The sequence below is a fragment of the Centruroides vittatus genome, unplaced genomic scaffold, assembly GCF_030686945.1.
Source record: "Centruroides vittatus isolate TY-2023 unplaced genomic scaffold, ASM3068694v2 contig_2747, whole genome shotgun sequence".
NCBI lineage: Eukaryota > Metazoa > Arthropoda > Arachnida > Scorpiones > Buthidae > Centruroides > Centruroides vittatus.
Window position 1 is genome coordinate 1,472,016 of NW_027121750.1, and position 14,977 is coordinate 1,486,992.

A 14,977-nucleotide genomic window follows, 5' to 3' on the forward strand; every position below is an offset into this window, starting at 1 on the left:
TAATTTTAAAAGTTTCGTCAATCTGAAAAGAAAAACATATGTATATAAACAGAGACATAGACAGACATATCGGCAAAGTCAGAAACTTGGATAGATCGTCACCTCGACACGCAGGACTTCACCGCCAAGCTGATGATTTTGGTTGAGTTTGGTTGAGTGAAAACGTCCGCAATTTCCCGGCAGAAGTTATACCAGTCCACCGCTGTTTGCAGGGCCACGCCGCATTCCCTCGCGGCGATGGTGGCCGGCTCCTCCTTGACACACTCATAATCATTAGCACCTGTTAAATACAAAAAAAATTCTCATAAAACATACATCATCTTAAGTAGTACGATCGAATTACAGAAACACGTAACGTAACGTGAAACCGCCGATTCTGTGGGTGTCCACCCCTCATCCTGTTAACCCCTTAGGGCTACTTACCTTCTATTGTGTTAGATGTGAGTCATCAACTCGCAAGGGTAGGGTTAAACAGGATCATTCCAGAATGGCAAAAGACAAAGGAACAAAGAAAGAAATGTGAAAAATATAATATATATAAAGTATGGCATACTGCCACGATATCATACCTCTTGAGCTGAAAGCTGAGCTCTTTCAAAAAATGTGTTGTGGGTACAAGACAGGGTACCCGTGCACATGGTCCACCAGCGCATTTTTGTTTTTTTTTTTTTTTGTTGATGTTGTAGTAGTTTTTCACAGCGGTAGACGAATCCAAACTCATCCGTTGGTGCCGGCTCTTTCCTCATCACGCCTGAAAAATACGACAAATTGAATTAGCTAACAGATACCTGCGTACGGCACTTGTGTACAGAAGGAAATCAAGGAAATCTTACCTCTTAGGGCAAGGTACACGGTCTTAGGACGGTACAAAGCCAGGTCCGAATGGGGCACGAGTCCCACCATGTAGAAAAATTTCTCCGCAGCCTCTTCGGTGGGAAAGTAGAGTAAAAAATTGAAGCAATTGCTTGATGGTTATGCTATCAGATGAGAATCCCGAGAATATCTGAATCATTCCCAGATATCCTGTTACGACTGGAGTCACTGCCGCTGGGTCCTGATTTCCCGGAACATCCATGGTTGACTCAGATCGCAGGCATCCATTCCAGTGCTCCACTGTCTTCGTCTCCATCATAAACCACGTGGTAATCCTGTCGCGGATGCCAGTGTGGAAAGCACAATAATCAATATTACGACTATTGTGCAGGTGAATGATTATCACGTGAGGAGGACAAAGAAAAGGTCGGCTTAACAATAACTTTATGTACAAAAGAATATACACATACAAAATTTACAGAGTTGTCCACTAGAACACACGTATACACTAGACACCTAGGGAACCAGATGGTTCACCTGTACAATGAGTTGAGTACAAGTCCGTTGTTTTAACTCACACTTGAGTCTCTCCCGAAACTACCTCTACAAATATCCACCATTACTTATCCAGAGTGTATTCTAGCCGATGCGAACAGATTTTTTTTTTCAAAGTCCGATAATACGATTCCGTGTAGATCGCTTCTACCACCAAGCAGTCACTTCGAACACCGTAACACACAGGGCCGGCACACAAAAAAATAGACACGTTTCGTTGACTCAGGCAACCTCTCACCAGACAGCCAAGAAAAAAAGGAGGCAAGATTCTAGGACTGGGGGAGGGGAGTTTAACTCCCAAACGCGTTGCCAACCCCTCATACAACACAACATAAAAATTATTGTAAATAAAAAACTAATACAAGCACACGGCCGGCGTTATTCACATTAAATTAATATTAAAAAATATAAGTACGACTTTACAAAGATAAAACTTTGCATTTTGTCCTTCCTTTTCGCCGTTCACACTAACAGCAGTCCTTAAGAAATTCGCAAAGTTTCGGAGACGACCTTTCTTTTGAGGCTACTGCCACCGCAAAAACATGTAAAACAGGTAAAGCGTCCTCTGGTGTTAATGCCACAATCATAATATATTTTAAATAAAAAACTAATACAAGCTGCTGATGGTGTGAACGGCGAAAAAGAAGGACAAAATGCAAAGTTTTATCTTTGTAAAGTCGTATTTATATTTTTTATATTTATTAAAAATTATTGTATATAGCCCAAAAATCTGCAACAGCACAAATGTACACCCCTTTTGTTTTATTAAATGTACAGTACAGTACTACATTGATATCAGAGTGTTTGTTTATTATCACTGGTGTGATAAATCCTTATTATTTACCCCACATTAGTATATATTTAATTAATTTAATTAAACAAAGGGATAAAAGTAATTCTTTTTAATAACGAAGCCGTTTACAGGCCAAATCGACTAACTCCATTTGTAAATCCTTAATATAATCGTCATTATTTTCAAATTTTTTGCGTAACTAATACATTCTGCAACGTTTATTTAAATTTAAAGTTTAAAGGGGATTTTTAAAAAATAATTTGGATGTTGTATAGATTACTCCTTACGGAATTTCGGGATTTTGATTATATATCTGAACTCGGGACCGAGACGAGTTCAACGGTATTCTACTTTTGGTCCGGAGACAAAAAATAAGAAAGTTATCATAATTATGATCCCTTGTCTTTCACAATGCATTCTACGCCATTTTAGAGTTTTACAGTAGATGGCGCTGCTTGTAGTTCAGTATGGCCGCATTTCTTTATGCAGCGCTCGAGAAGCTCTTTACAGCGAACACACTGAAACTGGTTTCTAATTGGCCAACACTGCTTGTGACGTCATTTCGCTACACTCTGGCTGCATAAAGAAATGCGGCCTATACGTTTCCTTTTTTTTCTCTTTTGTTCAAGAACTACCGTGAATCAATAGCGAGGTTAAGGCCGAAGTTTTAAACGCGTAAACGTGTACGTCGGACGTTCGGCGTCGCTTTCCTGTAAGCCTAGAAGTTTGACAATGGCGTTTGGAATGTCGAGCATGATTCCACTGACTTTCCAAACACCATTGTCAAACTTCTAGGCTTACAGAAAGGCGGCGCTGAACGCCCGACGTATTCGCGTTTAACCTCGCTATTGTGGCTGAAATTTCGTGATTCAACGAGATTCACGCCAGAAATTTTATAATTGAAAGGCGGCGGTAGACCATTTTCCATACAATTAGTACGGAAGAAGGGAGTGTATAGGAATCAAAATTTTTGAAATTTGGTTAAACCCGAACGACGTGAATATTTTTCTAGTAATTAAACGTTGTCGACGTCTTTATTTTAAATTTCGAATTTATTATTATTTTTTTATTTTTTATTTTTCGAAGAGCCGCAACCGGCGGCCAGGTGGCGCACGAAACGAGAGGGAAAAGTATCCCGACCGAGTGAGGAAGAGAATAATTATCGCAAATCACAAATGTGGAGGAATGGGAAGATCAAATAACTGCGAATATTTGAATTAATCGAGTCTGGTGGTATCGAAACAGTTAGATTCCGGTAATGTCTGAAGACAAAAAGGCGAGTGACGTTCCAAGCGGCTCTTTCTCTCTCCCTCTTTTGTTCGCTATCGAACGGGCCTAATGGACCCCTTCCCTTTCTCGCCACACTCGCGATTTTCCTCCTTCCCCGTCAATTATTTCGCCCGGATTGATTCTCGGACGTCTCCTTCCACCTTCCTCCACCCAAAATTCGTCAATTTTCCGCAAAGTCCAGGCCGGCGGACTTAACGAAATGCCGTCGAACCCGGTCCAATGGCCGTTCGGACCGCCGCGAAACTGATTAGTTTCTCGTCCAATTGGCATTTTCCCCCCGGTATAATGCTCTACGTATTGTTAAGCGGCGAATATTGAAAGTCCGAGTAACCTTTCGTGGCGAAAGTTCGCTTTATCCGGGATTTTATAGTTTTAATTAATAATGTAGCTTGTTATTTGTGGTGTATATGTTGATGGAAGAGCCAAATTTTTCTAATAGTTGAGTAATAATGCAGTTCCAGATGAGGGGTTGGAACCCCCTAAACCGCCGCATCTCCGGGCAGGTGGTGTCTCTTACCAGCCGATTTTTTGACGGAGATTTTGAGGACGAGCATATTGTTCCTTTACGGATTAGTCGTCGGTGGTGCGTCTAGGAGTGCCCGAAAGGGAACCGACTTAAAAATTTTGTTGAATAATCGATTGCTTTTATCCCTTAATGTTATACTCTTAGTCTATATCGATTAGACACATATGCACGAGGGCTTATCGCACCGGTGCGATAAGCCCTGGCGTATACATGTATAATTGATATAGATAGACTAAGAGTAAATTAAAAATTTTAAATATTTGAATAACGAGTACCTTTTAGTGACCTGTGTGTGATTGTGTGTTGCGGATGGTCTGTATTTGCCATTGTTTTTGTAAATGAAGTTTTGAAGTTTGAACGAACGAATTTTAATTTTTTTGTGTCGACAAGAGGGCTTAAGATCCCCCGACCATCTCCCTTGTAAATTTTGTAAGAGCATGTTTTGGAGAGTGGAGGGTGACGTGATGGGATCGAGTCCGGTCGGAAAATTGTCTTTGGCACGGGCGGACGTACCTTGGAGTCGTGGGGTTTTATTCTCCGCCCGGTTTGAAGGCGGGATCGGGTGGTGTTTTTAGTCGTCTTGCCATTTGTTAATATTTGACGTATGGTTAGGGATAGTGAGAATCCGTATTTTGCACCCGTCGATGCCGTGTAAATAAAACTTGTAAATTTAAACGATTACTTAATTTTTGTTATTTGCGTGTGGAATTTATTATTTTTGGATATTCTATATTTGTGAGGAATAATTAACCCAAAACTTGAAAGTTGGTGAATATTATATGATGATTGCTACAGATTTTGATTCTAGGTTTCTGAATTAGAATGAATTAAAGACAAATTTACTGTACTTTCCAGCGTATAAGACGACCCTTGACTTTTACAGTTAAAATACAGAGTTTGGGATATACTCGCCATATAAGACTACTGTACTTTCCGGCGTATAAGACGACCCCCGACTTCTGAGAAGATTTTCCTGGGTTAAAAAGTCATCTTATATGCCAGAAAATATGGTAGATGTTTTTACATATAAATTGAAATGATCTGAGAATGGGGGTAAACGTGTGAAGTGACAAAAACCAGAAGTAATGCTATCAAGAGAATTGTTTCAATGTTGTGGTTTGCATGAATAATTGTAGAATTTTATCTCTGTCTGATGCTCTATGTCCTGCTAGATCATGTTAGGTCTCCGCATGAGTAAAAATAAAAGATGTGGACATGGATGCAACTTTTTGAGGGATGTCATACAAAACTCCTTGTGCAATATTGAATGATTTGCAAACCAATAGAAATTAGTTTTTTTTATAAGAGGTGAGAAAAATGCCTTCTTATATGATGTAAGATGCGTTATTAATTTGGTTTTCATTGATAGAGTGTGTCCCATTCTGTTAATGGGACACCCTTTCTCGATAGATGCTATCCGGTGTGTCATTGACAACTTTTTTTCTACGGGGCTTGTCAAATCTTACATCTGTGCCAACAAACTACAAGCAATTCTTGACCTCGAGACAGATTCGACGCGTTATTGGCAGAATTGGGCTGGAATTATGTGACTGTATCATAAAGAGTATGTGTGCACTGCCAGAGTCGTGTGGGACATTCGGAAGACAGTCTTCCATGTATAAAAATGACTTAGCACTGAAGTGGTTGTAATGTTATTTTATACTAGAATAAAAATATCCACAGTTGTTTATTCCACAGTTAAATCCCACACTTCTATTTGGATACAAAATATCAACGATACTAGATAATATGGTTGGGGAGCAGAGTAGAATTTTCCGTCTGTAGCCACTTTTGTTCGCTAGAGTGCCGTGGCTAGGATTCGGACGGAAAGCATGCCTAGTATACCGTATACCAAATGTGTATAAAACCGATACGTAACTCGACTTATAAATATAAATTGAGATCTCTCTAAATGTAATTAAATTCAGCATCGTCTTAACATTGTCATCGGATGTGAATCTTCATTCCCTAAAAGAAGTGCTACGGGGACAAAGATTCACCTCTGATGACAATGTTAAGATGGTGCATTCGTGGTTTGCAGTTCAGCCGAAAACATTTTTTAATGAAGGAATGGGAAAACTTGTGGACAGATGGACAACGTGTATCGAAAAGCATAGCGATTATGTTGAGAAATGATATATTTGACTCGCCGAAGGTTGATTACAATAAATTCTTCAACCGAAGTGCAGATAATTTTCGACTTACCCTCGTATATTGATGGCATAGAAATCAAAAAGATGAAAGTCATCGTTAAAGAGAAAGTGATATCTGTAACTGATAGAAATTGATAAGAAATCAGAAGAAAGCAAAGGTTAAAAATGATTTCTGTAAATAACTTTCAGTGTTAGAACAATGAAAATTAAATAAATATAGTATATACTTCAATATCTGGTTTATCAGCATTATTTATTAAATGTTTCTACTAACTTAAAATAGTTACTTATGTTAGAGCTTATCACACAAGTGAACATGAACACAAAATATCTTAAATTTAATATATATTTAAGTTTACAAAAAGAGATTTTTACAATAATTAAAACCAATATGTATGAAATATGTAAAATACACCCGAAATGCATTTTGGACTTTAAAATAGTCCCCCTTCACTTGGTGTTTCAATTAAACTCGCAAGATAAAATACAAAAAGTTACATTAAAAGGCCAAAATAACAATGAAGACGTCACAATTAAGAAACTGGTGTTATCTCAAGAGTGCAGTACAATAACTTCTATCTTTTTCGTGTTTTCACAACCAAGCCAGCCGTAAAGAGTTCTACACACAATTATAATCAGTTACAGACCCCTTTTAAATATCAAAGAATAAAGCAATGTACTGCACTTGTGAGATAATGCCAGTTTCTTAATTGTGACGTCTTCATTGTTATTTTGGCCTTTTAATATAACTTTTTGTATTTTATCTTGCGAGTTTAATTGAAACACCAAGTGAAGGGGGACTATTTTAAAGTCCAAAATGCATTTTGGGTGTATTTTACATATTTTATACATATTGGTTTTAATTATTGTAAAAAATCTCTCTTTGTAAACTTAAATACGCTGGAACCTCGCTTAATGAGCAATCTTTCGCCTAACGAGGAGAGGGGAAGTCCCGGATTGTGCACATGCTCCATCGGTCTGTGTTTAGCACTTGTTCTGCTAGCATCTTAGTGTCGCTTGTGATCACACATTTTTCCAAACTTGTGTTCAGACATATTACATATAGACGTCAACAACCATAGCCCGTTATATAATAAACACGCCAAATGATATGCCAAATTCTTGGACTACGTAAAGGCTATAAATAAACATTAGAAATTAATTAATTTGACTAGAGGTAGGCAGTTATGCCGCCATCTCTTACAAAATTTGATGACCGGTTCTAATTAAATGGCTTATCACACGATATGCCATTTCTTTACCCTTTGTTTCTTTCACCTTGCGAGAAAATGCGGTCTGAGTGATGTAAAAATGTACAATTTTTGCTGTTATAGCAACACTGTGCCTGGCATTTTCACATCTTATTTGCTTACCTGCTAGCTGGGAATCTGACAAGAGTTGAGATGACATTGATGTATCACTATTACTACAAGATACAAGGCTGGATGCAATTTACTCTTACGTCAGGTTATAGTCATAATGAATGTGCCAATTTAATTCCAAATTCATGTGCCTCTTTACAAAAACCAGATGACTTTTGTTTGTTTCCTTTCTAAAAAAACTAATTACTTCTGCTGCGTCTCTTTAAAAACAGGTAGTCTAAAGCTGAATGTGACAATAGTACATTACGAAACTGTAATAACTAAAAAACCCACAAAAACATTTTAAAAAATACTCGTGCAAATATAATTCTCCAACTTTGCATGTCGAACAATCAGAATGCTGCCCTGTCGGGAGCAGTTGTCTCTAGAACGAAAATGAGAGGTGATTACAATAGCATCTCCCAAATCATATTATCTAGTAACCTTGCTTATATACATGGTGATTACTAAAGAATACCCCAACTTTGAAATGCTATATCTCTGCAACCAAACAACTTACAGCATCGTTCCACAAATCATTGTGTAGGAAACGTTCTGAAGTTTCAGCTGCTTGTGGAAGGATGTTACTACGAGTGTCCTTAATCAACTACAAGAGAGTGTTGCCAGTGTGCCAAAATGGCAACTGCACTGCAGAAGGCATTCCGTGTTATCGAGTTTGCTAAAACCGAATCGGTTACAACTTCAACGTATGACGAAATGCATGTCGAACAGTCATAACCGATTCAGTTTTAGCAAACTCGATAACACAGAATGCCTTCTGCTGTGCAGTTTGCCATTTTGGCACGCTGGCAACACGCTCTTGTAGTCAAGTAAGGGCACTCGTAGCAACATCCTTCCACAAACAACTGAAATTTCGGGACGTTTCCTACACGCAGAGTTTCGTCAAAGTGTGTTTGGATGAGGGGTCTAGAAAATATTTTGGGTTTCATACATTGATTTTTATTCTAGGATTATAGTGCATGGCTGCAAATTTATAGTACAAGTTCAAAGTCAGCTTCTGTGTGACCAAAGATAGGAGTGTGGAACCTTTTTACCACGGAAGATCACTTGCTAGTGTGACATGTTGCAATGCTGCATATTTTATTGCAGGTGGAAAATTTATTATTACATGAGTTATACTGCTCTTGTACAAAAAATATACAGTTAGATTATTTTTGATGATGTTACTAAAAGCAATTTCTTGCCCGGGAGATGTCTCCGAGCGAGGATAACCTGTCGACGTTCGGCAATGTTCGGGCACAAAAGGAGACAAGTTTCTCGATTTGTAGTAGAGAGCAAACACGAATGCTAGTGACACGTTTATAGCGGGATGCAGAACAGTTTTACATACGTTATTAAAAAGGCATGCCCGAAAGAACAGATCATTAAAGGGAATGAGATTGAATACGGAATGAGCATATTCATGGAGGTTATAGGTTTCTACAGGAATTAAGCACTGCTAATTTTCACTAAAGGCATGATAGCATGTTTCTTTGAATACTTTTTATTTTGGAACTTTTTTTTAGTGTGTTACGTGATCAAATTTTTTTAAAAAATGACTTGGAAAAATGAAAGTTACTTGCCACATTAACAATTTTTTTGCTCACTGTGTATGCGAAACTAATTTCCATTTTCTCCTATTTACAGAATATCTTGATGCCTTGTTCTCGGCAGTTTCCTTTTCGTGTCGTATAGATTTTATTATAAATAATAATAGCATCTCTTACGCTATTTTATACGCCGATGACACGAGAGTAGTAAATAGTCATCTCGCAGTTTTACGGATGTTTGCGTCTTAACTAAGAATCTTGAGGCTTTCAATCTTTCCTGTAATTTTGATAAAAGAGTTGTGCGCTTTGCATAAATAAGAAATCTCCTTTAACTCCAGTTTACATTAATGCCATCATTTTAAATATATTGATGGTCTCTGATCTTAACATTTTCAAAAATTTGGCTATTAAGAGGCACAATATGGTTCCATTTTCGTTCCGTCTCTTCCCGTGTCATCTCCGAGTTCTTTCTTCTTCACGAATTTCAAATTGATCATTTATCTATGCTTTACTACTACTATCGTGGAAAATAAATACACACTTTGTGTATTATCAGTAAATATTTCTAGGAGTGCCTCCTCTCCTTCAGAGCAATTCATATTGCGTAGAAAATATTCTATTCTGTAATTGTACTTATTTTAAAAGTAAATGCGAATGTCTGTCTTATGTCTTTTATTCTTAGGTTTTTGCTCAGTTAGTAATTCGGGTCTTTAAATTTGATCCTTTTACCGTATGTTTATATATTTTGTAATGTAATGTATTGAAATTTTAATGTTTTAATACATTAGACATTTAACTTAATTTTGTATTCGTGTTTAATTTCCTGACTAACTTTAATTTGAGGGTGGTTTGCACTAGTCCTGCAGTAACAGAGAATACGGAGCACACATCTACAGGTAGCAAGAATATAGCATGTATTTGTTTCGGCCACTGCCGTAAGAAACGGAGAACAAAAACAAATATGCACTTCGTACTTTGAATCGCCATCCTCATTCTTATCGAAACACGACGACCATTGGCATTCAATAACATTTCTGTCTTTTGGGAGATAGACCAAATCCCATGTTTTGTTTCCTTTTTCGTCATTTCAAAGTCAATTATCACTGTTTGGTATGTCACGTGCTGTTACTCCTCCTCGATAAGTTTGAGATTTACTTGTTTGAACCGAATTTGCTCTTGCGTTTCTTCTTTACGTGTCGTCATAGTTAACGAATTTTGTCTTTAGTCTAAAGTTATGTCTAAATTTTCTATTTGCTTAATTCTTCTGTGTAATCTATCTCGACATTTGATTTCTTTTGTCGTCTTTTTGGATTTCGTAGCATGTAATTTTTGTTGCTTTCGTCGTAACCGACCGATGTTAGTTTGTCTTTTGGCTCAAATTTCAGGTCTTCGGTGGACTTTAGCATAAAACCTTGGCGCAGACTAGCTGTAAATGTCGTAACTTATGTTCACTCGCGTTACTTCAGATGAATTTCGCTTGAAAACTCTCTGTACCCTTTCTCTTGGTGCCATTAGTACGCGCTTATTTTGTTTTAATCTGGTAATAGTTTGAATACAATGTATAGCTCTATCTAGCCTTGTTCATTATCAAATTTACTAATGTTTTTCATAAGAGAAAATTATTGAATTTGTTAAATTCCTAGCAGATGCTCATATATAGAAAAATGATGCAGTTAATGGAAGGCTAAGGATAGGGCTGTTAAAAATTTGTACGGAAGTATCTGGTGATAATGTAGGGTAGATTATTAATAGAAAAAGTTGGGTTTAATTTGATTTGCATGTGTCGTCGGTTCACATAATTTATAAAACATTTCTTCTTTTATGTAGGCAATTAAACCAGAAAGTGAACAGATAAATTTGAAAGTAGTGGGACAGGACGGAAGTGTAGTTCACTTTAAAATCAAGAAGCATACACCGCTTCGAAAATTAATGAGTACATACTGTGACCGTGCGGTAAGTACCTACGCATTTATGGTAATCTCTAAGCAATTCAAAACAATCGAGAGCTTTTTCAAATTTCGTAGGGACTGAACGTGCAAAACGTGAGATTCCGCTTCGACGGACAACCGATCAGCGAAACCGACACGCCGGCAGGTCTGGAAATGGAAGACGAGGACACAATAGACGTTTTTCAGCAGCAGACTGGAGGTCACACGTACGATCATTTAGGAAGAAGATAATTCGTCTCTGGAAACAATCTTCCATTTACACGATTTTAAAATTCTGCGTAACTTAAAAAAAAAGTTTTTGTTTAGCATTGTGGTTTCCTCTTAGTTGTCGAGTGTGTTTTACATTAATTTGAATACTGTTGTAAGTTTTAGAAATGACGTATAAAATGTTTAATGAACAAAGATTGTCAACAGAAATCATTGAAAAATGTGTGAGTACGTAATGTTTTAATAAACTGAAATTCAAGTAAAGTGTAATTCATTTTTTTTTATATATATATATAAAATGGAACTATTCAAACTGATTTATTTGAAAAAGTTTGTCTTACAAGATGTGAATTTTGAGCAAAATCAGTTTTATTTTATAAATAATGTAAAACTTTTCCACGTTTAAGTTACTTTTAATATTTACAGAGAGTAAATAAAAACATAAATTGATATACAGGAAAATTTCTTTGGTTCTAATATTGGTATGTATTAAATACATTCTTAAGACGTGAAGAACTTTCAATAAATTTATGAACAGGTGTAGTTGTTTCTGCTTGTGCTATTAAGCTACTACACTTAAATTTCTGGGTGCTCCTCTCAAATGTCCGAAGTTTTAAATTGTGTAAAATCAAGTTTTCTGTACATATGCTTGAAAGAGCCGCTGCAATCTGGACTTCCATTGTCGCTCGGTCTAGATTTTTGAGGCCCCTTTTCTTGTTCCGCCCGATCGGCCAACGTCGTCTCCCCGAACTTTTGTTTTGCGGGCACGTCGAGGATCGTGTGTGTGCTACAAAAGTGCCAGACACGAGAATCCTGCATATAAGAGTTGTGGATTCCATTAACAGTGTGACTCCTGTGCACCGCATTGCTGATCCCCGGTCTACAGTATTATATTTAGTTTCTTTTCCCAAAATTAATGTGCAAAACTATGGACATTCAAGAGGAACATCCTGTATGTCGACTGCAAAAAAACAAATTAAATGCTTAACACAACTACTTTATTCCAAACAATTCATTTTTTGAAAAATTTGGATTTGATCTATCTCCGAGTCAGTTCTGTTTAAGTAAATTAGACTTTGTGGATTATATTCTTTTACAATGCATTTTCTAATTAAAGTTAAGCTATTTCTGAAGATTAAACATGCCTTTTGCTTTTAAATTGATATTTATTTCTATATTTACTTGTGTCGGCGAATGCCTTTTAGGGTTTCTACATAATAAAATTGCGGTTTTTCTAGGACTTTTCAAGCATTTCTACAATTCTTCCAGGACAAGTGTATAAAATCATCATAGCAAAAATATACATCATTACACATTTTCTTTATTATTACTAATTTTTCTTTTTAATATGCAGACTCAGCTCATTACACCTCTACCTTTCCACACAATTAATAACTATATAATTTTTACAGTAATGTACACGCAAACAAGCAAATTTAAAACACAAAACTAAAATTAATACCCAGCTGATGTAGAGAACAAGAATTTTTCAGCTTGAATGGTCATGTTGGTTTCACACAGTATTGTTAATTGATTTATCAAGTCTGTCCTCTAGCTCATACACACTCTTGTGCCTGTTGTCTTTAGAGACAACACACCATCTCTAAAGTAGCCGTTTTCTCCTTGCCGGCTTGTTTCTTCTCGTTATCCAAGTACCGGTGATATATTATCCTAGACACCAACCAATGCCGAATTCTATCGGGCTAGGCACGGCTATATTACTAAATAAATTATGCAACCAATTTGAGTTTTCTACGCGCGTTTTTCTGTTGGCCGATTAACCGTGTTCCGCAGTGGAAAGTCCAGCCAAAGGGTTGGAACAAGTTTGATGGCTTTTCAGAAATCACTATACTTCTTGTTCTGAGAGGTAGGTTGCAAAATGTTAGACCAAACATTGGCATTTCTGGTCAAACTTATCAAATACTAGAGTTGGTATCATTTTTTTTATGTTATGGGTGGGGTATCCACCCGTAACAGAATGGACAAAACTGCCGAACACTGGTAATCAGTTGTGGGTTCACACCTAACCGACAATCTGGCTGTGTGGCGTTTTCTGGGTTATCTTCCTGCATGTACCATCTTAATAGAGGTTGGTTTTCTATAAAAAGTCTTCCTAGGAACTGAATTGCCATCTGCAATCATACAAAATTATAACTGTTTCTAAAAGAAATAGTTTATCTGGAGTAAAGCTCTACCACACTTGCATAAACTGAAATTTATGAAGTAAATTAATGAAGAGTTAGTTATTCCTCCATCGTGTAGCATAATTCCTGGATCAAGGAATCTAGACATTCTTACTACTGGATATTTCAAGAGAGTTTTCACAGTCTGCATCTTCACTTGGACATTCGTAGGTGTATCTGTCTGGTAGAAAAAGTATGGTTCTAGCTTTGTGGGAAGAAAAGAAAAATTGCTTTGCTTTTACCGTCCGAAAAGATTTTGTGCACATTGATAGTTTTGATTTGGTGTAATAGTTCAAATGTTTCAACCTGTAGCCATATTGCAATAGTGTGATCAGCATAGCTGCATCCTCTACCCATCTTGTTCACAGAACTTTATAGGAAACTACTTTACTTCATGATTTTGTTCCAAATTTTTTCTTGCAGATGAAACTTTAAATATACATTACAAAGAAGAAAGGCACCATCAATATTCTACCCTGTTACCTTTGCTTTATCACGGAATAGAGTGCGTAGTACAGCTGCCAAAACCAATGTTGGCGGGATGTAGTGTTTTCCTTTTGTCTAAAAAACCTTAAATCACTTTTGTATAAACATTCGGATCATTCATTCCTACTTGCAAGAGCTTTTTGAAATTCAAGTTACAGTTTCGTGGTTTAATGCATTTTGTATGTCCTTTATCCTATAGTATGTAACCTGGTGGGCACGACTACTATGCACCAATCCTTCCATTTAGTGTAGTGTTCTTTGGCATAGTAGCTGTACCAACTCCTGTGGTAGGTGTGTAAGAATAATAGCATGCATCACCAGAACTTGACTTTAAATACAAACCTAATAGCCAAGAGCATAAAAGACCACTTGAAATCTGAGATGTCAGAATGTACTGTTTGCATCGAGGTTGTAGTAGTGGGATGAGAAAAAGATCTCCGAAAAGGGAAAATTGAACGATTTCTGGTGTGTGATGCAACACATGTGGAAATTGCAGGAAACCTTGCTCGGAATAAAGTGCCGTGTTGAAATATGCTTCCTTCGGGGATATCAAGCAGAAAACTAGCCACCACGTCCCGAGAAAGATGTTCCGTCTCTTAACTTGCAGTCTGTGAAAACCTGTCTATGTTTAAAATCAGACAGGTTAGACTGAAAGCATGCTCTCAGACTATTCACGTGTTAAAATCTATGGAATATATCACTTTTGAAAGAAGCAAACCACTGATGAAACCCCGTCAGAAACATACTGGCTACCAGTACTGGGACAAACAATGGCAGGGTCTTTTTTTTTGAATGAAAAGAAGTTTAACAGCTCAGATGGCTACCAATTCTATTTTATCATAAAGGAGGAAGCTGTACTCCCGTGAACAGCTGGAAAAGGATCTGTGTATGGGTGACCTTTGGATACTGGAAAGACAATATAGTTGTGCTTAAGAGTCATAACTTCTCATAAGAGACATGACATGCCAGTGCAAAATTTGGCCTCAACTAGAGACAATGGTGCAAAACCAGGGGATGCAATAGCTGGATCTTCCAGCAGATTGGTACCAGCTGTCGTTGGTTTTGTTCGATAATAGACATATTCCTTTCGAATGGAAGAAGTCTTAACTGG

The 14,977-nt window shown here is 37.2% G+C and overlaps 1 protein-coding gene across 1 annotated transcript; it reads left to right on the forward strand.

The window, feature by feature from the left end:
* The first annotated feature begins 3,256 nt into the window (after positions 1-3,256).
* Positions 3,257-11,461, forward strand: LOC136971985 (small ubiquitin-related modifier 3-like). Its single transcript, XM_067266511.1, has 3 exons — positions 3,257-3,437; positions 10,869-10,994; positions 11,066-11,461. Exons 1-3 carry the CDS (start codon positions 3,420-3,422, stop codon positions 11,219-11,221), a joined length of 300 nt encoding a protein of 99 aa, XP_067122612.1. The 5' UTR covers positions 3,257-3,419; the 3' UTR covers positions 11,222-11,461.
* Positions 11,462-14,977: the final 3,516 nt, after the last annotated feature.